Source organism: Lytechinus variegatus, chromosome 14, assembly GCF_018143015.1.
Source record: "Lytechinus variegatus isolate NC3 chromosome 14, Lvar_3.0, whole genome shotgun sequence".
Classification (NCBI taxonomy): Eukaryota; Metazoa; Echinodermata; class Echinoidea; order Temnopleuroida; family Toxopneustidae; genus Lytechinus; species Lytechinus variegatus.
Window position 1 is genome coordinate 18,463,303 of NC_054753.1, and position 27,654 is coordinate 18,490,956.

Sequence of the window (27,654 nt, forward strand, 5' to 3'; positions counted from 1 at the left end):
GGGGGTTCAAACCCCGGCCGGAGTTGCTGCTACCCTGTTTGGCATTCAACGATTAAAGGGATAGAGCCTCGTCGATATGGCGCTGCATAGCGGCTGCAAGGCCCACGATCAATTGGGCAAATTTCCGGAGTATTTCATTTCATGTCTATTTCGAACAATGAAATATGGATTTTCAATTTTTTCATCATTTTTATTTTCATGTATTTCATGTTGTCATATTCTTTTACAGGTGGTGGATATTATGAGAGTAAATGTTGACAAAGTTCTTGAGAGAGATCAGGCACTATCAGTCTTGGATGACCGTGCAGGTGAGTGGGCCTGAACTTTTTTGGGTAGACCTCGAAGGGAGGGATTTAGGCGCCAGGGCGTTCCCTTCTTTCCGGTCAATTGATGATGAAAATCTTGTCTATGAGATTATGGTTAACACGTACTTTGCAGTGACTATCATGAGGTCAACGTTGCGTGAGGTAACTCTTTGATAGAAAAAAAGTGAGAAAACTTGAGCAGTGCTATTAGATATTACATTTAAAGATGAATGCCATTTGTGGTTACGATCTAAGAATGAATTCAAACAGAATCCAATAAAACGGCCACCCAAGTGTTTGTATGTATGAATGAAAAATATGTAATTGCTGAGAAATGAGCAAAATAAGCACAGAATTCTGAAAAATGTCGGGTATTTTTCCAAGTAATATACACTGTCCCACATATGCCTTTTTGTGTCAGTGATCATCAGAATTATCGGTTTTCAGCTAAATTTTTATGATTTCACAAAGATAATTTATTTCAATGTACCAGATCTAGAGCTGTGATTGTGGCAATTAACCTTGATTTTAAAGACTTTGTTCATGGCAGTGACGAGAAAATAAAAATATTTCATATTTCATATAATAAAGTACAAAAGAAATTGTAGGTGAGTGATGTCATCAACTCTCTCATTTGGATGTAACTGGCTCGTTCATATAACTATTTTGTTGTAAATAGGCGAAAGTTTAAAATGCCATAACTTTCTTATTTTATATCCGATTTTGATGAAATTTTTATGATTTATGATTTCACAAAGATAATTTATTTCAATGTACCAGATCTAGAGCTGTGATTGTGGCAATTAACCTTGATTTTAAAGACTTTCTCATGAAATAATTGTTTGCTGCAACTACTTTCCTTTACCTTTAGCAAAAAGAAATATGAAATTGAAGTATTTTTGCTATTTTTTTTTCTTGTAGATGCCCTCCAGCATGGAGCATCACAGTTTGAGACGAATGCTGGTAAACTCAAACGAAAGTACTGGTGGAAAAACTGCAAGATGATGATCATTCTAGCAGTTATTATTATTGTCATTTTAATAATTATTATCGGTAAGTAGTTGATTGCAAAGTAGACATTTTTCTTCTTGTTTAATTTATATTTCATGAAGAAGAAATAATGTTTCATTCTTGCACATCTTTGTTAACATTCTTATTTATTTCATCAATAGGAATGAGAGCAATATTGCTTTGGTGTTCTCTCTTCATTTTAACTAATTTTGAATGTTTTTGTTGAGAATATTTCTCAAGGGATTATTCTGTTGAGATTTCTAACCAATTTAAGTCACCTGTAGAATGACTGTATCAAATCAAATTAACCAATAAATGATGCCTGTAATTTTTTTTTAAAGCACTGTTGCTTTTACCATTTATTTCATAACCATAACCTATAGTTTCATTCATTCATTGTACAAAATGCAGATTAACAAAGATTATTGTATTTTCATCTATTAAATGGGAACATGTGTGTATATGTATGTATGTATGCATGTGTGAGGTTACACTGCTGCAGGGGCAGATCCAGGATTTTCCAAAGGGGGGGCACATTTTCCCCAGGAAAAATTCGGCAAGCAAAAAAGAGGGGGTTTTATTGGAATATTAAGGGTATTTTGCCCACAAAAACATTTGACAAGCAAAAAAAAAAGGTTTTCACTTTCAAGGGGGGGGGGGCACACTTCTGTTTTAACAGCATTTTTATATTACAAATTTTAATTGTGCCTCTCAAAAGGAGGTGGGGGGGGGGTGGGGTGCCAGTGCATTGCAAGCCCATTGAATGAAGAGTTACAACTATGGTAAATTTGCCATTGTGACAACTACCATGGTAACAGGACTCAGCAGCCAATCACAATCAAGGTTTCCATGGAAGGTACAATCATGCCAAAGTTGCAATAGTTGTTACCTTTAATGAAATGTGCCCCAAGTCAATACCATTTCACCTAACATGTACTTCATTTTGGCTTTTCTTGTCAAGGGTGCTCATTTCAAATATTTTTAATATTTTCGTCATGGCAGCCTGATCAAGCTTCAACACATGAGTCAAAATGTCTAATTTTCCAGTGCATTGCTTGAAATGTAAAAATTCAATTTGTGAATCTGTGTTATACATATGGACAATAGTTCTTTCATTTTTTTTACATTGGTGAATCAAATACCAATTACCAAAAAGTCGGCCCTCACGCCAATATGTAAAAAGAAAGTGTGGTACTAAAAAGATATGATTAACATGATTAAAATCTCAAACAAAAATTAAATGGCTGTGCCAAGAACTGGAAGTCGCACTTGAATCACATTGTTTTTCAAATACGTCTTCCATTCTTCACTCTTAAGAAATAGTTTCTAATAATATTACAACTATTTCATACCAGTGAGTTTTAAGTTCCTCTTTTTTTTATCCAAAATATTTATCATTGACATTGTTTGCTTGAGTACTAACAGCATTTTTTCCAGCTGCACTGTTGGTGTTCTCAACATACCATATTTCACCAGTAACCACATTAATATTTCCATCATTTTCTTTTTTTTCTGGTGACTTGTTTCCTAATAAATTTGCAGTGTGGGCCACACAGGCTTAGAAGGTTTGTACGGGATGTTGTCTTGGAAAATAGTGCATGTGAATGTGATATGTTTTTGCATCTTTTGTGTCAGTATTATAAAAACATTATTTAAAGTTATGATACATGTAAATCCCCCATACGTGAATGTATGTGAATATCTTTTTCCAGTTATTTCAGATTATATGAATGTGTGAGCCCTGAAACAGTTATGATGAGAGGGATATGAAATAAGAATTCGTTCTATTTGATAAATTTTGTGATTTTCATTGAAATCTATTTTGATTACATGTATGTTGGTGCCAAATAAAAAAAAAACGGGGTATATATTTTTTCTAATTTGGTCTCTTGTTGCTTTTACCTACATGTACTACAATAGTTCCATTGAAATAAGTCCTTACTTGGTTTTGAACATGAATCAGGCTCATTCTGATTTCAGCGGAACGTACTGTATGACGTACTTGTGTGAACATACATAGAACACCATAAACCCATTCATGTTGAATTTAGTGTCTTTAGGCTTTTCATAGATGTTAACATACACCCCCCAAAAAAAATTTACATTGCACATTTGCATACTCTATATGCACAGTATAAAAGTAAAAGATTTGTGTGATGTTCCAAATATGTATCTTGTATCCGTATGTCATTAATCGCGAAAGTGATACTGTATCTTGTTTACTTGCTGGTTCTATGCTATTTGCTTTCATTGTTTTATTTTAATATGTCTTGTCATTTACCTACATGTACTACCAGCACAAGTTGATACATATCATACTGTATGCTATTTAAATACCTATACTCCACAGAAAACTCTATTTAAAGACAAATGGGTTTGTTTTGAAGAGGAAAGCATATTTCTGTGTCTCCTCTCATTATGGAACTTTCATTTCAGTATTTGTGAGCTGTAATAACTCTTAGAGCTACATGTAGATACCATTTATAAGAACCAAAATGATACAGTTAAAAACTCCCACAAAGTGATTTCTGCCTTTGAATAATCATGCAAAGTGAAATAATAATGATAGAAATAGGCATTTTTATACATCGCGTATTTATTGAAATAATCTTTTCTGAGGCATGCTTTGATTATTACCCAGATTTAGCTCGAGCTGCATGGCATGAATACTTTAAAAAATGTGTTTGTATCAGGCCGAAGACTTTTTGGCAGTAAAACATTTAAAAAGTTCAGAACTACGGCCCGTATTCTGAAGTCGGGTTTAAGTTAAACTCGGGTTTAAAGTTGTGGTTTAAGTATGGATAGCCAATTGTTACATAAATCACTAACAGTACAGATATCATATTTCAGCTCATTTGGCTCTTAAATGATTCATAATTATGTAGAAAGTATAAATAGATGATTGTCTTCATCATCAATAAATCAGGAAAGAGCAAAGTAAACATAAGAAACGTACAACTTTTGGCTTCCCATACTTAAACCACAACTTTAAACCTGAGTTTATTAATTAAAGTTAAACCCGATTTCAGAATACTGGCCAATGTGTTTAGAAAACACAAGAGTCGATTGATTGAGCACACATCAAAGATTCAACTGACAGTTGAAGTTATTTGCAGAATTCTCTCTCGTATGGTACTTGCTTGTTTAATCCTGTGAACATTATATTATTAGAAAGATTATATATTTCTGGGATTAATCAATGCTATTTTGGGAATCTCAGGAAATCAGTCAAATCAAATTCATGAGACATTCCACTGTAAGGGATACACATACAGGAAACACTCGGTTAAGGTACAAGAATTTTAGGATTTTCGACTCGATCCCTCTCCCTCCCTTTCTCTCCCCTCTCTCCTTTTTCCCCCACTCACTCTTATTTCCCTCTACCACTTCCTCTCCAAAATTAATTGCCAATTATTGCCATGATTCATTTGTCACTAATGACAGTTTCAAACTTTTAAGCAAAAGCTCACCCTTAAAATAAGAATTATTTCTCTCCCTCTTTCTTTCTTTCTCTCCCTCCCTCCCACTCTCTCACTTTTTCCCTCTGCCTTCCCCACCAAAATTAATTGCAGATTATTGCAATGATTCATTTGTCACTAATGTCATTTTCAAATTTTAAAGGGGAACTTCACCCCTAATTGAAGGTGAATACAATATAAAAAAAAAATTGTTAAAATATGGTCTGATGGAATACATGCATCACATTTTCAGAATTTAATTTTGTGATGTCGCATGTCTGCAGCTTCCCCCATGTTATGTGATATACAGTTGTCCAAGAAATATATAACCTAGAATTATCGCAAGGTCGCGGTGGGTTTCAAATGCATGACCGTATGACTACATGTATGAAACGTGTCGAACCGATTCGCGGCGCTTCCAATATATTCTGTGTAGATTTTGTTCTGAAATGTATAAATGTATATCTTTTTATGTATAAATGTACATGTACATGTATCTTGTAAATATTATGCATGGTGATGTTGTTTTAAGTTTGAATAACTCTAACCATGTTCATCTGAGAAATACTCATGACCCAATATTATGTAGTTTTCACCATGACAGACAATATCTGTTATACACATGCAACTCTGCATGACATTATTGTACATTTGATAAATTAAATAATTCATAGTCATGGATTCAACATGTATACTGTACTTTGTGCAGTGTAGTATTGCCAATGCACATTGAATGACTGACAGTATCTGCATGTTGTTGTATGTATGTGTTAAATCTTTCTGTTTTTCTTTTTTTTCTTTTTCACTAAACATTGGCGTAAATGAGATTGAAGACTTACACTTTCTCTGTTTGTTCTCTTATTACGTACCAAAGTGTGATGTTTTAGAGTCATGTTATCATGATTACTGGCTGGGCTAACCCATGATGTCATTAATGAAGGGGGGGGGTAAAAAAGTTCACTAGATTTCCTGAACAATTTTCTGACAAGCGAAAACAATATAAAAAATGTTTTTTGAAAAAAGAGCTCCTACTTGTCATCTATTCATTTCAGATTAAGATTTTATTGATTTGTCTTCACACAAGTTGGAAAATTTCACAACATTTCAATGGTGTGAGATGGCTTCTACGGTGTCAATCATGAGCAGAATGTGGGATGTAGAAGTGGTTTATGTGCCATGCTCCGCCTGGTAACTGGTTCCAAAAAACCTAGTTGTGAGCAGTGGGGAGTACTATCGCTTGTAACCAGTATCCCAGATTACTGGCAAGGATTAAAGTTCTGCCTCATGGTACTTCCATGTATATGCGTATATTTTTTTGAAAATTCTTGGGCCCGTATTCTAAACTTGGGTTTAAATTAAAACCATGGTTTAAAGTTGGGATTTAACTATGGAGAGCCAATTGGGGCACAAATCCCTAACAGTACTCATCCAATCGATTACTAGTAACTCATATGACACCCAAATTGTTCATAATTGTCTGGCAATGATAACTGGAGTATGTTGAATCAATTTTCCTCATTATGAAAGCAAAAGGAAATAAAATAGTAAACATAAGAAATATGTACAATAGAAACATCATTTTTGAACTTTTGGCTCCCCATAATATTAGCGCGGAGCTGGACCATGGTCTAAGTTAAACCCAACTTCAGAATACGGGCCTTGGTTTATGCCACCATGAACCATTCTTAAATACCCTTTTGTTCCATCTCTGATCTTTTATCTCTTTTTAAAATCAAGTCATGCATACATGTACATGTTTTTAATTATTCTCTCTTTCTCTACTTTGATTTATATTTTAATCTTCTTTACAGTTGCTATCGTGCAAAGCACCAAAAAATAAGTAAAACACCAACCAGTGGGGAGCCAGCAATGCACCATCAAAGAAAACAAAATTAAGGAAAAATCTCAAGTCATCTTCCCCAGGCCAACTTGGACTCATCATTGCAGGGTCAAAGGTCATCCAGATCATTTGTCAAAGGTGAAAGATCTTTCACTGAACCCTGGAAGGCAAATGCAGACAGGAGTCCCGTGAGAGGACTGCCTCTACTTTTCATTAAGCTTCTTTTGGGTAATCTATTATGAAATGGTAGCCAGTGTATTTCCACAGGAATTACATTTATATGTAAAAAAAGCTCAAAATGTTTAGGGAAAACTAATGTTTACCTCTCAGTTATCTTTTGTTCAAATCACTTTTCTGAAACATGTTATGTTCCAGTGCAGTACACAAAGAGACAAACTTAACAAATCAAAATAAATCAGGCCAACCATAATGAATATGGTTTTAAATGTCATTATTATTGTTGTTATTAATCATTCATATAATTATTGTAAGTGATTACTATTCATTATAATTGATAATACTATTGTTGAGAACAGTACATATTCATTTAAAAAAGGGCTCAGAAAATAGAGAAAAAGCAGTCTCCTTTTGAAACCTCTTAAATCATAAATTTATGCTTCCTATTTGAAGCAGTTCACATTTGGACTGAAATCACAAAATTATTTCCATTTCATTCAAACTGGGACAAATTAGGACAAACTTACATTTTTACTCATGCAATCCAAGCCAACATTACAAATTACATCTTGACTTTCAAGTACATGTAAGTCCCACATATTGGCAATTGGACTTGCGATCAACTTCTGAGCGCTAAATATTCGGTCGTGGACACTTTTTCAGCTCATCTGACTTTAATACAGTAAGGACCTTTTTGTAATAAACCAGTGATGTGCTGGACGTTGCCAAAAGTGAGTATGAATTGTAGAATTCATTAGCATACTGTTAACCATCAAAGCTGAAATCAACTCCTAGATACATGTACACATTCAGGCCCTCTGCTGAGTGTCAGAAAGGATTAAATCACATGGGTGTATTAAACGTCTTTTCGATTCTCAATCGAAGATCTTGCGGTTATTTGGGCTAAAATGAAGTCCTGGTGGGTGCTTCATAAAGCTTTTCGTAAGTTGAGAGCGACTTTAAGAAGGACTGGTGATCCTTTCTTACACGGCTACACGCTTAATTATTCACCAAAGAACATTAAATGGTGAATATCATTTACATGTACCACAAGAAATGATCGCCAGTCATTGGTAAAGTCACTCTTTACTTCCAAACAGCTCCATGAAACAGTTCCCTGGGCTATTTTATGCATATGATTAGTATCCCATTCATTGACTGTATGCGCACATACACTGCAATGAAAAATCAGCAAACAACATTTTGAACCCTCATGGGTGTTAAATGTGGCAACTCTTTCGGACAAGAGGAATGAATGGTGTCCTAAAATAACAAAATATGAAGATCAAATCATCTATTAATATGCAGAGAACAACTCAATATCACACCATAAGTTAAACAATGATATTACTGAATTTTTTTATATACATGTAGCATTGATAGCAAAGTGATGTCCTCTGCTATGAGTCTAGTTTATATAAGAAATTTTGGGGTATCATTTTTAACTAGCTGAAAGTACATATTTTTCACACGTTGACATTTAAGGTAGGTTTTTATTTTTATTTTACATAACCTTCTGCCCTTCCATATTCAAAGCATTTACATCAATTCTTTATTTTCTGAGCCCTTTTTAAATGAAATTTATTGTAATTTGTAGATTGTAGCGCATATATTTGTAATAAATAAATCAATAAAAAAAGAAAATGAAACAAATTTGTGGTTATATTACAGCGAAAAAGAGAAAATTTTTAGCTACGTTATTCGGTGTATAGCGGTTACAACTTGTTATTTAGAAAATACATGTACATGTTATTTAAATAAGAGAAGAGAAATTTAAGCATGTATGTGAAATGTATGTATATATTCTCCTATAAATCTGCAATCCAAATAACTATATGTAAAGTGTCTTTTGTTTTAGTATATTCAATGTTAGATTTGTATCTTCAAGGAAAAGAATATTGTATAATAAGTGTTGAATTCTCAACGCCACCCCTATTATATATTGGTGAAAAAAATATGTTTGAGTAATTTTTATTGCATAATTATATAGTATGTGTTGCTGTATGTAGCAAGTATGCAAATTATTTAGTATCGTGTATTGTAGATAGATTATTACCATATAAGTTGACTCTTTCAAGGATTGTTTTGTTTAAAAGACTTCACACTTACACAAAATCATTATACATTCATGGATTTTCTTTCACTTTCTATGATCAATGAGAAACGGTTTGTACGCCGGCTGTTTCTTTCCTTTATGTAATGCGTAAGTGCAATAGATGCAGAATGGAATGAATGAATATTGAAACAAAAACCAAGGTATTTTAAAGGCACTCATTAGGATGAATAAGGCATGTGCATTTCTGCTTTGGCCAATATTCTATTGGTAAATGTAAGAAGAGCACAATTTGCAAATAAGCTTTGATACCAAATATGTACAATATATGGTCTTTATTCCCCCCTCCCATTTGTTAAAACTTTTATAAAATCTGATTGCATTGAAAATGGCCCCAATATCCTTTTTTTTCTTAGAATATTTGTTCTAACATTGCTAAGCAAAATGACTTCTCTTTGCCCTCAAATTATTTTCACACAATTTCTGTCAATTCAGACTACATTGTTGCACAATCATTTTTGATATAGAATGGAATTTGTATTCACATCTGTCGATGCAGTCAGCACACTGATAAGCTTTAGGCTGTGCATATATATATATATATATATATATATATATATAAGTGGTGAGTTTTGATTATGTAAATTGATTTTTACACCAAAATGACCATGCAAAGTTTACAAAATACGATTTTACCTGCACTTTGTGTTTTGAAGAAATTCATTTGGAACAAGTGTTGTTCGCTCTAGTGGTTCAGTCGACATTCCATTTCCTTGTAAAATCCATAAAGATAATATTGCATGCAACAAACATCTAGGGAACAACACACCTTAAAGGAAACCATGGAGTTAATGTTGTGAAATTTTGAATTTCATTAATTTAATTACTACCACATCAAATCTGAGGGAGTATTTATTAGAAAATACTTGTCATGATTTTTTTTATTCACATTCATTTAATTACTCCCACATCATATCTGAGGAAGTATTTATTAGAAAGTACATGTGTCAAGTATGGATAATCGAACATTTAATTAACAACTTCTCACGTTGCTGCCTGTATGTAGGGAGATGTACTGTTGAAAATTTAAGGTATTTAATGAGATGTGATGTCATCTAAAATAAAACCAGCTGAATGTGACTGGAATATGATAAAAGAACACATTATTAATTTTTGTTCAAATAACAAGTAACGAGCGTAGAGGGCGTCAGAACTTGTAGTCTACACTGCTGGTGTTGCTGCCCTCTATTTTTGTTGATTATAAACATTCATACAGGAATTTGCCGTATTGTCCATCTGGTCTGAATGAACCATAATTATGGCAGTTAGTGGAATACAGAGTCATATTGTCATGGGCCACCCATTCACAAAATGGCAGTACTGTTGTACTTTCCATCTGGTATGAATGAACCACTATTTTCATTGTAGTGGAGATAGGTAGTCATTGGCACTGGTTCGCAAAACCTTCAGAATTAAAGTTAGCCTTCATCACATCTCAATATATGGTATGCATGTAATGAGCAAATCATTATAGACACAAGTGATAACTGACTGAAAGAATACCCAAATAAAATTTATGTAAAATTTAATTAGCGGTAGATGTAAAAAAGTTCATACTAACATTCCATCTCAAACTGTTGCTTTGTGTGATAGAAAATTTAGCATTGCTTTATTTTGTTTTCACTCATGTATAAAGGTAAGTAATAAACATGTATACATATATATTGAACATAAAAGAATGATAATATTCTAGAGGTAAATATAAGTTTGAATTGGTGGAAATTGTGTCAAGTTCTGTCCTTGGTTTGATTTTGAGTTTTTCATTGTTTAATTTTGTTGCTCGATGCTAGGAATTTTGATTTGATATTTCAAAGAGGTTTGGTTGTTTTGTTTTCCGTGTGACCCTTGGATATTGTAATTTCATCAATTTATAGGTCAGGTAATGGTTTCGCTTTATAATGTTTTGTGTGTAGCAGACATGCAGCTTACTATTAAAAGATAAAAGCCTACATAAGGTTAAAGATTACCCATTAAATATATCAGCAAACTAACAAATAACTGTTTGAAATTTAGTTGCTATGGCATACAGTACATTAATTGGAACTTAATTATAAAGTCCATGCACTCTATAAATCCACATAAATGATGAGTGTTACCATATGTTTTGTGAATTCTGGCCAAGTTATTGAAATAATTAATTGATAGCATAAATAAAAACAATGTCACATATTCCTTGTACATTCAGATACTATTTTTGGGGCTTTTTCTCAAAAATTGAACATCCAACTTTTACTCTCATTGTATGCTTTATGCCTAATAAATAGAAAAGATTTCACAAAAATTATTTGATGAATCTTGAAAATACCGAAAATAAGTGACACAAAATATCTTCTTTTGTGCTTAAGATGAAAACATAGCTCTTTTCAATGAGTGTACATGTAGGAAGTTCCAAAGTCTAAAATCTAATAAAAATTTGTATCCCCCTCCCATTATATAATTAATATTTCACTGATGAATGCTGAAACTGCCCTTGATATCTTATCTTCCTTGTAAAAGATACTATGCTTGGAAAGTGACATCTAATTGAAATATTAAGCTTGTATTGAGTTGTTTCCCTGGTATTCAATTTAGTATTGTTGTATCTTTATATCTTGATGTACAATAAAAGTAAAAGATGATATAACTATTATAAAAACAACAGATGTTTAATGGGTAGCTTCCACATTTGCAGTGAAAAATTATTTGTTCTAGAAAAGTCACCATTCGTATAAGTAACAAAAAAATTAAATGTATATTGTATTTGTGTTACATGTTAATAAACATGATTGTGATGAAAAATTGGTATGTTATTATTCATAATTTTTGATTGAACACAGTTCTTATTTATCACTTACATACTTTTATCTAGTATGTACTGGTACTAGTAGCAGAGATACCAATTTTCAGGTTTTTGCCTGATTTGAGGATCTGAAAGCTTCTCATCTCTGGATAGGACTTTAAGATGTTCTGGCTTTTGAGGCGCAGTGAATAAAACTGACTGCCATCCCTGTACTGGTGTAGGCGACATCTTTGCTGTCTTGCTAAATGCAAGCGACGTGTCTGATATGGCAAGACTACAAACAATAGGTGATGCCCCCTCTCTGTACCCTCTCTTCTCACTAGGAGTTTTCTTATTTTTGATGATTATCTGGTGGCAGTTTTCCGTATGAAAAACCAGCTCTGATTCATAGTTGTTAAAAAGGAACAACTGATGCACAAAGAGATTTTAGAGGCACATTGTAGTCTTGCAGCATCAGACACAGCGTTGAGTGTAACAGCAATATAGCCGCAGCGGTAAATTGCCTATTCTTCCACTGCCAACTCGTCCACTCACCACATGGTCTATCTTCATTAAGTCTAATGCCATTCCGTCCAACATTTTGTCTAACAACCATTTGGTCCAATCATCACTTTGTCTAATCACCAGTTCATATATAACCATTTCGTCTTGTAACCAGTTGGTCTAACCTATTTTCTTTTCATTCATTTTGCACAATTAATACTTGGGTTTGTTTAGACCACATGGTATATGGACTAAATGGCTATTGGACCAGTTGGTTATTAGACAGAATAGCATTAGACCAAATGATAGTAGACGAGTTGGCAATTGGAGGAATTGAAACTAAACCACTGCAGCGTACCCTCATATCACGGGCAAGGAATCATGCTGATTGTTGACAGTGTCTGTGTATTCATAAGTTGGTGATAGTTTTTTTTTTTTTTTTTTAATTGAATAAGAAGGGAGGGGTGGATGGGGCGAGAGAGAGAAGCTAGGGAGACAGAATTGGAGCATTGATGGACTTTGAGAAGTGTATTGAGAGACAAGAGCATACCGGGCATTGAATAAGAAGGGAAGAATGTATGGGGCGAGAGGGGGAGAGAGAATTGGTAGACAGAATCGAATAGAGAAATCGTGGAGAGACAAACACGAGGGTGTGGAGTGTGCGTGAGATAATGGGGGGGGGGGGGTAGCGATCAAAGAGGCCAATTAATGGAGCAGACGAGGCCAATGAAACAGAACATTTTGGTTAATGGTGGACAGTGAAATATACACTATAGATTAGAGAGAGGGGGTGGTGGAGCATAATATGGATTGTCAATGATCGAGAAAGAGGGGTGATGTGTGCGAATTAAAGAGAGAGAGGCGGGGGGGGGGGGGCTAGGGAAGGTGCCCGCCCGGGGGCGCGGGGGAAGGTGGGAGGGTTCCCAGGGGGGGGTTACACTCGATGAACCCTACCTTAAGGGCCAGGTGGGATCCCAGGAGTCAACAAGAGGAATGAGAATAGATTGGGATTCGAGAGAAAGAACGTGAGTGAGAGAGGGGGTGGAAGATATAATTGGCAACTGGAGCATCTCACGATTATTAATTGCGCATGCGCGCAAGAATTGTAAACATGAACAATTAATTTGGAGGATGAAACACTCGTACACTCCTTTAGCAAACGGAATGGAAAACGACCCCGAGGTTGCATTTAGTGTCAATCGGAGAGACATCGAATCGACAGAGAATCATTGCAAGATGACGAATGGAAATGGAATCGAACCCAAAAGAATGAGATACCCATTTTGCGTTGTTTGGACGCCAATCCCCTTTCTAACGTAAGTACACTTCACTTTATTTTAGTCCCATACGCTGAGATATTTGTTATTGTACGCTGTCGCCGAGCGATCGCGATCGTGGATATTTTAAATTATTCGTAAAATAATAATAAAGAAGCAAATGAAATTGATTTGCCGGTAGACGTGGGGATTTGGGGTTGAGGGAGTAAAATCTGAGAGCGAAAGTGTGGTGGGGCTGTGACAGGAGGAAGGGGAGAAGAAAAAGAAGATATTTTTAGAGTCAAGTCAGAATAAATTTTTAAAAAAACACTGCAAAAAAAAGTGCAATCATATGGCAATCCTAGACAGGAGGCTCGTGGAGATTAACGTCATATCACTGATGAGTATAATATTTCTGGTATTCCATGAAAGAAAGCCATCCAATATAATTATGATCATCTATCCCACCCCTAGAAGCACTCATTCAATGAACAAAGTTATGATAGATGGAGATATTTGATTAAACAAGTCATATCACATTAAATGGCATCATCACTTCGTAAGATCAAATTTGGTTGTTGACAAATGACATTGACATGCGACTTGCATGTAGTTCATTATGACATCATTGAGTGTTGTGCTCTTATGCTGCGCACTGGCTGCGTTCAGCATTGCTTCCATTCACTCGTCATCCCCGACCATTTGCCATACAGCAAAAGGTAGGGCCTAGGGGATGGGACCATGGGTTCAAAGCATCTCGCGTGCGAAGGAATATCAGTCGTATGCACGGGACACACACGACACAGTTAAAGTTTGCTGGGCTTTTGCCCACATAAAATATGACTTAAAATTTCATATATCACATTCTGCTATGACACCGAATCATTTAGATCCTTCCGTGACTTCTCCTTGAAGATTCTTTTAAAAAACATGTATATTTTCTTGATCTTTAGTGAAGATTTTACGGAGATAAAATCTGCTCAGCTTGGATATCAATTTTCGCCTAAAGAGGGCGCGCGGTTTATATTCAGATCAAAGACACGACAAGGGAAAGACTAGGCACCTACACTATTTCTACATGCAAATCGACGCAAGGCATTACGCGAAGTCCGTGAAGTGTCCAATCTTTTCATTGTATAGACTTTGGGATACCGTATACGTATTATTGACGTTCGTTAAAGCTTGTACTGCTGGTTTCTTTCCAGGCACGTATATTATTTATTTTTTTTTTATTAGTCATCTTTTTAAATTCATTGCAACAAGTGATATCATCACCAATAATAATCTTTAATTATGTTTTTGAAGGTATTTAATTCATTGATGCCCATAATTAGTAAATTAATTATAAGGATTGCGCATTCAAAGAATTTAGATACATGTACAGTTATAAAATTACTGAGGAGCTGAATCAAGGTTGTGAAATTATTAGCGCCACCAACGGGCTTCCTTGTATTTCCGTGGAAGAGACAAGCGAAGTCACTTTCGAGGCCGAGGTAAGCGAAATTTGCTTTTTTTTAATGATTATGATTTTAAAATAATTTCCTATTTGTTGCCCCCATTGCTACTTACCGGCAAGAGCCCCGGTGCGTAGCGAGAAGGAGTTTCGTCAAATATTACTTCAGCAATGAAGCGATGTTTGCCGACTACTTCGAAATCCAGGGTCAAACACGGTCTATTGTACGAGGTTAGTACATACTAACCTCGTACAATGTGTGAGTGGGGATGGGGCTAGTGGTACGTGAGGCGTAGATCTACTAACAATTCTCTTTGAAAAATTAAAAGTAAGAGAGATCGACTTACCAGTCTTTCCCCCCGAACGAAACGTTGATCTTCCTTCCGTTGTTGCTTTGATTTATTTTGGAATCAATGTTATATTGTCATTTATTTGAAGGCTCTTCGAGAAATCGTTGGAATGTATGAGGAAATTTGTCATGGTCTTCAGCAGCGCATAGACTTCTACGTAAAGGATGTAACACGCCCTCTTGTGCTCAATTAAAGAAAGCTAACGGAAGCGACCACACCACGGACATCTACAGAGCTGTATAAAACTGCTTCTCTCCACAGATACCTGTTTCCGGTCATGCCGGTGATGCTTCTATTTCGGATCTTCGGGATTCAGCGATAGTAGTCTCTTTCTCCCCTGACACACAATATTTTTTTAATTATAGTTGTTGTAGCGCCATCAGCTTAGTTTATTCTATAATGAACTGTATCTTGTCGTATGGTGAAAGGAAATATGATGCCTTTTTTTGGGGGGGGGGTTATTGCTTCTTCTCTTGATCCCTCTCTTTTTGTTGAGTACTATCATTGTAACGGTTATTTGGGTTTTTGTCTCACCTGCGAAGCAGAGTGAGACTATTATAGGCGCCGCTTTTCCGACGGCAGCGGCGGCGGCGTCAACATCAAATCTTAACCTGAGGTTAAGTTTTTGAAATGACATCATAACTTAGAAAGTATATGGACCTAGTTAATAAAACTTGGCCATAAGGTTAATCAAGTATTACTGAACATCCTATTTGAGTTTCATGTCACATGACCAAGGTCAAAGGTCATTTAGGGTCAATGAACTTAGACCATGTTGGAGGGATCAACATCGAAATCTTAACCTGAGGTTAAGTTTTTGAAATGTCATAACTTAGAAAATATATGGACCTAGTTCATGAAACTTGGACATAAGGTTAATCAAGTATCACTGAACATCCTGCACGAGTTTCACGTCACATGACCAAGGTCAAAGGTCATTTAGGGTCAATGAACTTTGGCCGAATTGCGGATATCTGTTGAATTCCCATCATAACTTTGAAAGTTTATGGATCTGATTCATGAAACTTGGACATAATAGTAATCAAGCATCACTGAACATTTTGTGCAAGTTTCAGGTCTCATGATTAAGGTCAAAGGTCATTTAGGGTCAATGAACTTTGGCCGAATTGGGGGTATCTGTTGAATTACCATCATAACTTTGAAAGTTTATTGGTCTAGTTCATTAAACTTGGACATTATAGTGATCAAGTATCTCTGAACATCCTGTGCGCGTTTCAGGTCACATGACCAAGGTCAAAGGTCAATGAACTTTGACCGAACTGGGTGTATCTGTTGAATTACCATCATAACTTTGAAAGTTTATGGATCTGATTCATGAAACTTGTACAGAAGAGTAATCAAGTATCACTGAACATCCTGTTTGAGTTTCAGGTCACATGATCAAGGTCACAGGTCATGTAAGGTCAATGAACTTTGGCCATGTCGGGGTTTTTTGTTGAATAACCATCATATCTCTGTAAGTTTATTGGTCTAGTTCATAAAAAGTGGACATAAGAGTAACCATGTATCGCTGAACATCTTGTGCGAGTTAGAGTAGTATTCAAAGTCAGCACTGTTGCTATATTGAACCGCGTGATGCAGGTGAGACGGCCAGAGGCATTCCACTTGTTCTATTATATTTCACATTGTTGTTGGTGTTGTTGAATATTAGTTTTCATCAATGTACTAGCCCCCAGTTTACCGCCCTGGAATTAATATGGGTGAAGGGTTTATATGAAATATGAAAAGAATGAAGGGGCAAAGAGCTCAAGTGATAAAACAGAACATAATTACGTTTCATGTCTTTTTTATTGAGTTTCTTTTATTTATTGTAAGATATCTTTTATTCCGTTTATTTTTTAATGAAAATCCTATAGGTGTGGCTTTTAAATCAATTTGTATCGATACGAAACAAAATTGCAAATTTGTCTTGATTGAGGCTATCAAGACTTCCTTACCAATTTGCATTACGAGCAAAGTTTTGTCGAAACCTCAATTGGTCAGCGGTCCAAACGGGTTAATGAGTCTCGATGGTTTGTGAGATCTTTTTTCTTTTTCGATTTGTCACTGTCGAACACCATAGACGTAATGGAGGCATCTGGATGAGGTTCACGTAGAGAAATCGGTGAGTTTTTATTCATTTTTTATATTGTATTGATGACTTTAATGTCATTTCGTCGGAATAACATTTTGATGCAACTGATTCGCGATGATTTGGGCAATGGATTTAGGTAAAATAAGTGATGAAAATTTTTACAATTGGAAGGCATACAGACGAGAACAAGGTTATATTATAACCTCGTTCGTAGGATGAGTGCTTCCATTGTACATGTTTACATGTATATTTCCCGCATTTGCGCATGCGCACTACAATGTATACTGTCACAGAGATGCCAAGTTCAAAGACCAGCTATGCGTGAGATTTTCGTGAATCTGAGATCACAGACATTGTGTACAATGTATATGGGGATAGGCTGTGATAGTTTGAGGGGATGAGATTTGAGGGGATGAACAAGAGTCCAAAATGCTTGAGTCTCACGCATTATGCATGAGACTTGGTAGCTCTGCTGTCAAATATGCTCTCATACTCAACAGCAAATTTTGTACAAGATCCTAGATGGCTATTGGATATTTGTCCGATTTCGGGCCTTTTTCGGAAAAGGCTCTGATACTGCACAGGCACATTGATTCAGACCAAAATACGCATTTATAATGAATTGCTAAATCGCTCTATATAGATAATTGTCATTATTTTATTCGTCATATCTTTCTTAATCTATCATCTACATGTACATGAAAGTTTGCCTGAAATCTCTTCATGGTGTAAAAAGAGACCAAATACATGTAAGTGTAGTGTTTATAAAAGAGACTGATTTGTACTTCATTTCAATCTATAGGTGGTTATTCCCATTTATTGGTCACATGGGTATTGCAACGTCACAGGGAATCATCAGGGATTTTGCTGCTCCATATTATGTATCGGTAAGTGAAGCAAATCATAACCATCCATACAGCTATAGACATTTCGCTGCTTCCATTTGTCACACATACATGTACTGCAAAAATTTGATTGGATATTTCATTATAGTTTTCTATAAAGGAATAAAGTGTTGCCTGAAGCCTGCTTTATATTGTGGTGAATTTAAGAATTATCTTGATAACATTTTTTCATTCACTGTTTGAATCACATGCCATTATTACAAATCATTAAGATTATATGAAATTTTGTGCCCTAAAATGGTTTAATGTTGTGAAGGATGCATAGTTGTTAATTGGGTCAAAGCAAATTTTACAACAAAATTATTTGTAAATTTTAATCTAGCATTTAAATTTGCAACATAAAAAAAATCCAGCCAAATGAAGTTCTATTCTGTATTTTTTGCAGTAAAATGGAATTGTAGATATTTCTACAAGATGTGTCATGCTAAATGACGTTTGTTTTCTAGAATTTACTCAATTTCACTATATTTTCGTCATTTTAGGAGAATGACATGGCTTTTGGCAGACCTACCAAATACTGGATTCTGGAATCGTCACAAGCTAAACCAGGAACATGGGATACGTCTGTACATGAAGCCTCAGAGGAATATAAAAATAGAATGGTAAGTCTCATCAATGGTAGGCTGAATCATAAAAGAATAAGAAGACGGGGGGGGGGGGGGGGGGAGTAGGTTGAGGAGAAGAAGATAGAGGCCTGTATTCTGAAGTCTGGTTTAATTTAAATTCTGGTTTTAAGTTGTGGTTTAACTACCAGTATCTCAAACAGTAGAGGTTCAATGTACCAGCTCAATCGACTCCCAAAACATTATTATCTGCCTGGGAAGGATAAGTATGACAGTTGTCTTCACCATTAAATGATTGGTGAAGAGCACAGTTAACATGAGAAGCATTCACTGAAAACAAAATTTTGAAACGTTTGGCTTCCCATAATTTTAGCACAGAGTTAGACCATGGTCTAAGTTAAACCCGACTTCAGAATACAGGCCAAAGAATACAAAGAAGAAGCTGAAGGAGAAGAAGCTGAAGGAGGAGGTGGAAGAAGATGAAGAATACAAAGAAGAAGAATCTGAAGGAGGAGGTGGAAGAAGATGAGATGGAAGAGAAAAACAAAGGAAAAGAAGAGGAAAGGGAGATGTAGGTTGAGCAGAAGAAGAACAAGATAAAGAATACAAGGAAGAAGAGAGAAGAAGCTGAGGGAGGAGGTGGAAGAAGATGAAGAATACAAAGAAGAAGAAGCTGAAGGAGGAGGTGGAAGAAGATGAAGAATACAAAGAAGAAGAAGCTGAAGGAGGAGGTGGAAGAAGATGAGATTGAAGAGAAAAACAAAGGAAAAGAAGAGGAAAGGGAGATGTAGGTTGAGGAAGAAGATGAAGAATACAAGGAAGAAGAGAGAAGAAGCTGAAGGAGGAGGTGGAAGAAGAGGAGAAAGAGGAGATGGAAGAGAAAAACAAAAGAAAAGAAGAGGAAAGGGAGATGTAGGTTGAGGAAGAAGATGAAGAATACAAAGAAGAAGAGAGAAGAAGCTGAAGGAGGAGGTGGAAGAAGAGGAGAAAGGGGAGATGGAAGAGAAAAACAAAAGAAAAGAAGAGGAAAGGGAGATGTAGGTTGAGGAAGAAGATGAAGAATACAAAGAAGAAGAAAGAAAAAGCTGAAGGAGGAGGTGGAAGAAGAGGAGGAAAAGATGGAAGAAGAAGAGGAGGAGTTGGAAGAGAAAAGCAAAAGAAAAGAAGAGGAAATGGAGATGTATGTTGAGGAAGGAGATGAAGAATACAAAGAAGAAGAAAGAAAAAGCTGAAGGAGGAGGTGGAAGAAGAGGAGGAAAAGATGGGAGAAGAAGAAGAAGAGGAGGAAAAGATGGAAGAAGAGGAGGAGATGGAAGAGAAAAGCAAAAGGAAAGAAGAGGAAATGGAGATGGAGGAGGAGAAGAAAGAGAAAAATGAGGATGGGTGGGAGAGGAGAATAAAGGAAATTGAAAAAGATCAAAAGCAATAAAGTCGAGATGGAGAACTAGAAATAGAACGGATGAAAGATAAGAGAAAGAAGAATGGGGACGATAAGGCTATCTTTGATCCTAGTTGTTATGCTTTAAATTGCTCTACAATGTACATGTAGGTCTCCGGTTTCTTTGTCTAATCACAGTCTCAGACAAGGACTGGTATTTTGTATAACTCGGACTTGTGTGTTAACACCCAGTCTTGGACACAGCCATGGCCCTGGGAATTGGGGTTGCTGGGTAAGCACCCCCAAGATTTTTCCAGGGGGTGCTACGTGTATTATTCTCCATAGGCAGCACCCTCAGGAATTCTTATAGGTGTGGCAAATGGGGAATTATCAGGAAAATGACCAACATTTTGTAGTGAAACCTTTTTTTTTTTTGCTTGTCAAATTTGTTGGCACCAAAATGGCCTTCACTTTGTAGTGAAACATTCAGGATCCCCAGTCAAGAAATTGGACAAAGCACTGCTAATCTATAACGTCGTGTATTATTTATGAGCTATATGTTTCCAAACATTCTTCTTTCTGTTTTTTCATTTTATCTGCAGCATAATCTCTTTTGCGACAACTGTCACTCACACGTTGCGATGGCTCTGAATCTTATGAAGTATAAAGGCAGTACATCATGGAACATGATTAAACTTTGCTTCTTGATGCTCATTTATGGAAAATATGTTGGGTAAGTAGTCTTTTGTCTCAAGTAGATACTCTCTATTTGGGTATAGTTCCACTGGCCCATATTTTGAACTTGGAATTAAATAAAACCCTGGTTTGAAGTTGTGCTTTAACTATGGAGAGCCAGTTGGGGCACGAATCCCTAACAGTACACATCCAGTTTATTTACTCATATGTCACCCATATTGTTCATAATTGTCTTGGAATGAAAATTGAAGCATTTTTCCTCATGAAAGCAAAGTGAAACAAAACAGTAAAAAAAATACAACAACAGAATTTATGAATTTTTGGCTCCCCATAACTTTAGCACAGAGTTAGACCATGGTCTAAGTTAAACCTGACTTCAAAATACGGGCCACTGGGTCTACTTTCACTTTGTCTACTTTCCATTTGGTCGTCATCCCACGTGGCCTAATCCAAGTTCGTCTACAACCAGGTTGTGTAATAAACATTTGATCTAATTACCATTTACTTTTTAGCCCATTTCCTATTTAGATTCATTGCAAGCTAGGCTACACCAATCTAAAAACCACATGGTCTGTACAATGTATGGTTAGATAATCTATTTATTAACCAAATTGGTGCATGTGGTTGGATGAAACAAATTGTCATTTGTCCGAGAGCACATTAACCAGTAGACGAAGTGGGCATAAATTTGCATGACAATTCTGTGCCTTTCAGTCTTACAACAAACTTCCTTCATTCAGGGAAATAGGTGGGGCTTAGAGGAGTCCTAGCCAAATGTGACAAAATGAACTTGTTTCTAAAACAAAAGGATGGTTGCTTGTTGAGGGCCCATTTTAAATCTGTGTTCAAGCATGGTCTTCACCCTGTCATGACAGAGGTCACCCCCCCCCTTCTCTCTCTACACTCTCTTTCCAGGTTTGTTTCTCTGCATGAAACACAATATTTTTCCTTAAAGGTCAAGTCCACCCAAGAAAAATGAGGATTTAAATAAATATAGAAAAAACAAAATCGGATGTAAAGGAAGAAAATTATGACATTTTAAAGTTTCGTTTATTTTTCTCAAAACAGTCATATGCACAACTCAGTGACATGTAAATGAGACAGTCTATGATGTCCCTCACTCACTATTTCTTTTGTTTTTTTTATTGTTTGAATTATACATTATTTCATTTTTTACAGAATTGACAATACCTGCCATTAAACAATGTTATTTCCACATGTTCAGGGAGGAATTATTGTTGTTTCACTTGAAAATGAGGAGAAAATTAGAATATTTCATATTTCATATAATAAAATACAAAAGAAATGGTGAGTCACTGAGTGGATGATGTCATCAGTCTCCTCATTTGCTTACCAACCAGCATATGCATATAACTATTTTGTGAAATTAAGCAAAGCTGTCATAACTTTCTTATTTTACATCTGATTTTGATCAAATTTTCAGTGTTATGCTCGTTGGATTTTTCTCTTTTTATTCAAATCAAATTTTTGTTGGGGTGGACTTGACCTTTGAAGTTATAGGACTTGGGTATTACGAATTGATCTTGACTTCTTCCTTAATTGATTCAATATTATCTAGAATTTTCCTGCTCATATATCTTGTTCAGATAATGATGATATCCACTGACCACTGTGGACATAATAAATCATATCTCCCTTTTATTTCTTTTCATTTTCAGATTTGGTGGATTTTTAAAGACGTGGCTGCCTGCAGTTATCCTGTATGGGACCATAATCACCCTTGTTCTTGTCTTTATTTAGATCCTTAAAAGCACATTGTCGTTAGTTTTCACAGGAATTTGCCCCCTTTGGATGCTTAATCTGTAAAAACTGATATCAATCATGCAGATTTATAACCAGTAGATATTGTGTAATGCCACTGGAAATTGCCTTTTGGTAAATTCAAAACCTCACTTTCCCTGGCCTGGCAGTTAATGCAGGCTTAGCAGGCTTGGCCAAAGAATTTCTCACGGGTTCACCAAGTTTGCTTTGCCCCCCAAAATCTCTATTGCAGGCCTTTCCAATGCCTATTTTTTCTTTTCATTTTCAGATTTGGTGGGATCAGCAAAAAAAAATTTACTCCCCTTAAAAGCTGATCTTTGCACATATGACTCTGACTCTTTCAAAATCCTCACATCTGCAACTCTGTATTTTTTCTCACATACACTAGTTATATTTACTTGTATTTTCATTAATACAACTGTAGGCTATGTAAATTCATGGTACACTACAAGATTAAGAAGTTCCAACATGTTTACTGTAATGTCTCTCTGGTAGGAAGTGAATGTTTTCCCAGTTATAAAATCAGGAAATTCACAATAGTATCACCATTCTGAAATAGTTATAGCATTCATAGTAAATGCATTATGCATCCCCATAAGTCACCTTCAGTGGTGGATCAAGGGGGGGGGGGCACATCTGGCCCATGCCCCCCCCCTCTCTTTGAGAGCCATAATCAATAATCTGTAATGTAAATATGCCATTTTTACCTAAGTGTCCCCCCCCCCCTTGAAAGTAAGGTTTGTTTTTGTATTTAGCTCATCCGGCCCGAAGGGCAAGATGAGCTTATGCCATTGTGTGGCGTCCATCGTCTGTCCACAATTTCAAAATGCTACTACTTCACCATTTCAAGTCCGATTTTAATTCTGTTTGCTTTATATGATAGCACTAGGGGGGGGGATTCAAAACTTCTACACAGACTTTTAAAATTCATTAAATATGCTAATTTATGTGCATTTTTCAAAATTCACAAAAAAATGCTTCTTTTTATTTGTTGACCTATTTTTAATTTTTGTGTTAAATTTCGTTGCGAGATGCCGGATGAGCTCCATATCATTGATGTGCTAGTTGTTTTTTGACTTGTCAAATTTTCATCGGGAAAATAGGTGGCCCCCCACCCCCCTTTGGAAAATCCTGGGTCCCGTATAACACAAAGGTTAGCGATCAATCATACGCTTGATTTTCACGATTGATTGTACAGTGTAATTAATGCAATCAATCATAGAAAAATGTTCTGCGACCACTGCTTAATGTAGTTTGTGTTATAGGCCCCTTGTCACCTTCATACTAAAAGTCAAAGCTGCACTTTTCACAATCCTGTAATTGTCTTTCTTTTATCCTCAAATTCATCATATAAAATGCTATGGGGAATATAGAATAGCCTCTGTGAAAGGCACTTTATAAATCCTGCTTAAAAAGAAATGCCAGAAGTTGCAGTAAACACTGATTTCATGAGGAAATCTGTAAAACCAGGCTTTAATTGTCACTATATCATCGAGGATCTAGATCTTGTACAGTATTTTATAAACTGAACTTTGTGAAATCTTGAAATCTACGCTAAAAAACGTTCGCACTGAAGATCACCAGCACAGATAGGCACACGTGGGACAGTGTATTATTACATGTATTGCTGGAATAAGGACCCGACGGAATTGATCGAATCGCACTTATTTTGCTTATTTCTCAGCAATTACACAATTTCTCCCAGAATCCTTTGGCACATATTTTTTATTCATACAAACAGACACTTGGGTGGTCATTATATCAGATTCTGTAAAAAGTCCTTTTGAGATCATTACCAAAACTGGAATTTAAGTTTTGTTATTTATTCACTTAGCCTCTTGGATAAAGAATTTGTTGTTAGCATATTATAAATGAGATCACTGATGTTAGTATATATAATTGATACTCACTTGTTGATGCAAGATGAAAACTGCTTGTATTAGCATTATATTAATTTTTTATTTTATTGCATCAGTGCAAGAATTTTTTTTACCTTTTCCAACATTTTATTTTCATGTGTTTTCCCCATTCTCTTGTTTTTTCCTTCATATGTCACTTTCATTTCCTATTGTATCTTTATTAACCACATTTTGTTTTCTTTGATTCATTCCCCTTTCATTTTCTATGAAAAGTTCCCACTGCATTTCAATACATCTACTGCATGTATTGTATAAATTGAATATCTGTAAACTTAATAAATATCTACTTAAAGTGACTTAGACAACAAGGGGTAATGTTCATGTTAAAGGTCCACCATCCCCGTTTTCAGAGGGTGCTGCTTAACATACGTACGCACTGCGGACGTCCCCAGCTGCCCATTGACGCCAATGTTAAAACGGTTGTATGTACGTTGTGTATGCAAATGCCATGTTCCGAATGCCCGAGCTCTGGCGATTCTCAGTTCGCCTGTGCTTCGGCCGCTCTTCGAAGATCTTGACAAGTTGGCTCCGCCTCCTTTTGCCGTGTGAAGTGACGTCAGAAGATGTTTAGGCCAATGCTGATGTCGCCAAAAGCAGCGTAGCGTAGCATATGTGTGCATGTGCTGCGCAACTGGCTGATGATGGACAGCTGCATGAAAAGTACGTCAATTTTCATAATGAAAATGGGGGCAACTGGAACTGTTCAAATGAATCTGGGCACGGTGGACCTTTCATATACATGTATATAAGTCACAAGACGAAATACTGATATGTTCACATGTTGGCTTTGGAAAATACCCCAGGGCAAGTGTTATTCTACTATGAAATACATTTCATTTTCGAAGCTTGGCTAGTGTTCTCAAGGTTGCATTTTCTGGCTGTAGTCTTTACTGAAATATGTATATTCTGTATGTATATTTCAAAACATTTACAAACTCGGTATAATATTAATACTGTGAGTTTGAGTTAATTTAAACAGAATAAAATGAAACATTGGCATAATCATAAATTTAATATCAACAACAACACAAAAGGCCTAGGACCTGTAAATTTGAATGTAAATGGATAGATAGATATTGACATTATCCAACTTTTGATTTGTATTTTTATGAATATTTGGATAGTGTATATTTTGTCCTAGTTTGCATTAAGGAATATGCCTGTATCAAAATAATGTAAATTTTATATATTCGTTGAGGAAATCATACATTTTTTAAGTAGAAAATTGAAATGATGGTAATGCCATATTTATGTAATAGCATATGAAGTAGAAAATTAGCTTGTGAAATCGCACCACCCGTTACGACACATTCTTGTTTTGGGGAAACGTTACAAAAAATTAATTAATTAATTCTTTTCAGTGAAGTTTTCATTATTTTGCTAAGTTAGTTTTCCTATTTTCACTTAATTCATCTTATTTCGTGGACTAGATTTTCCTTGCAATCATCAAAAATGCATTTGGGATTCTCATGTTGTTGCAAATGAAATATCAAACCCATTTTATCATCTTCCAATGAAAATACCTTTTTTCTCCACCATAAATATGTTAATTATTTATGGAACTACTCATACATAGCACATTGTTTTTAATTTTAAGGTTATTTCTTACATTTTGGGGCCAGGTTTTATCAATATCGTTACTTTCTTCTAGATCAGTGTTGGAGCATGTAGATTGGACTTACATGTATGTATTTGTTAGATTTACACTACTTCTTGTAATCTATATAGTATCAAGATACATTTTGTGTTTTACCTCTGTAACTACAATGTTTTATACTTCAATTTTTTAAAGAAAAATATCAAAATAAACTTAGGAATAAGGATGTAAGTTTTATAATGCAAATATTTTCAGAAGAAAGAAAAATATAAAAACAGGGTACCTTTATTTGGATTAAATCTATGAAAATGAGTTTTTTTTAATTCAATACTCCTTGATTTCATTCTTTTTCCTGAACTTTGTGTATTCTATGCATCAAAAATTGATTATGATGTTATTTATTGTATAGTGTAGATACCCTATGGTGATGAATTGTGAATTTTGATCAAGAATTCAATTATTGATAATTTATCATTTTTGTGTACATATCCTGTACCAGCGCAGTCCTATTTTGTTAAATTTATTCTCTTGATACTGATTTAATATGCCCGAACTGTGTGTGTAATATGCCAGTCACATTTGCTCTACGGCGAGTTGAAAACGGCTGTTTTAACATTTTAAAAAATAGTTACATATAGGTGGTTTGAATAAGAATGAATAAAACGGCTGTTTTCGACTCACCATTCGGACACTGTAGCATAAATGTGACTGGGGGAATAATTGGGCTTCTTAACAGACTTACAGTGTATCAATTAGATGCAATAGAAGAGACACGATGACTAAAATCCAATGTACTCGCCTTCACTTTTAAACAGTATAAATATTAATTTTGCACATTGAGTATATGAATTTTGAACATTTTTAATTATTCTTATTTTCAAAAGAAGCTGATATAAATCATTCTAAAATTGATTCGTAGTCCATATGTGGCAGGGGTTTGCTGGTACATAGTGGTGCAATTATTCCTCATTTGGATGATAAACACATATAATTTGTTTATTCGCAATTTTGAAATTTCATATTGTTGTATAGTAAATATAAGATGACATCAATCTATCATTCTTTATGTTTTTTTCTAATTAAATGTGTGAATGTTACTTGGTAGAGGGTAATAGCAATGAAGATGGTGATGGCGATGATGATATGACGATGCTGATGGTGATGAAAGCAATGTTTGTGATGTGGATGGTGAAGATCATAGTGATGTTATTGATGATGGTCTTATTCTTTTTCTCGGAACACTACACGAGTCCTGTCCAGTGGAGGGTACCAGGGGCTCATTTCATAAAGAGTTACAGATTTGTGCATCTCACAGGCGACTGACTGGAATACTCCCCAGGGAGTGGAGGATGTGCACACATTGTGTGCGGGAATGACTGATTGAATCCGATGACCGGGGTAATAATATATCTGTAAAGCGCTTGGACACGTCGTTCTGATGGATTAAGCGCTATATAAAAGCGGATTATCATTATTATAACTTTGCCATTATGG

At 35.5% G+C, this 27,654-nt stretch overlaps 2 protein-coding genes across 3 annotated transcripts in view; both read left to right on the forward strand.

Annotated features, from left to right (window-relative positions):
* The window catches only part of LOC121428219 (vesicle-associated membrane protein 3-like), a 32,421-nt gene extending 20,752 nt beyond the window's left edge, over positions 1–11,669 (forward strand). Inside the window, exons 3-6 of one of the 2 annotated variants that reach the window (XM_041624831.1) lie at positions 230–308; positions 1,227–1,358; positions 2,859–2,881; positions 6,586–11,669. In XM_041624831.1, coding sequence (XP_041480765.1) covers positions 230–308; positions 1,227–1,358; positions 2,859–2,878 — 231 coding nt within the window. In that variant the 3' untranslated portion in view covers positions 2,879–2,881; positions 6,586–11,669. The remainder of the gene's footprint in view (positions 1–229; positions 309–1,226; positions 1,359–2,858; positions 2,882–6,585) is intronic. The other variant, XM_041624830.1, reaches the window with a different exon arrangement.
* A 1,584-nt stretch (positions 11,670–13,253) lies between these two features.
* LOC121428077 (transmembrane protein 222-like) lies at positions 13,254–23,325 on the forward strand. Its single transcript, XM_041624654.1, has 5 exons — positions 13,254–13,482; positions 18,123–18,207; positions 18,708–18,827; positions 20,769–20,899; positions 22,542–23,325. The coding sequence occupies exons 1-5, from the start codon at positions 13,298–13,300 to the stop codon at positions 22,621–22,623; spliced, it is 603 nt and encodes a 200-aa protein (XP_041480588.1). The 5' UTR covers positions 13,254–13,297; the 3' UTR covers positions 22,624–23,325.
* The last annotated feature ends 4,329 nt before the right edge of the window (positions 23,326–27,654 follow it).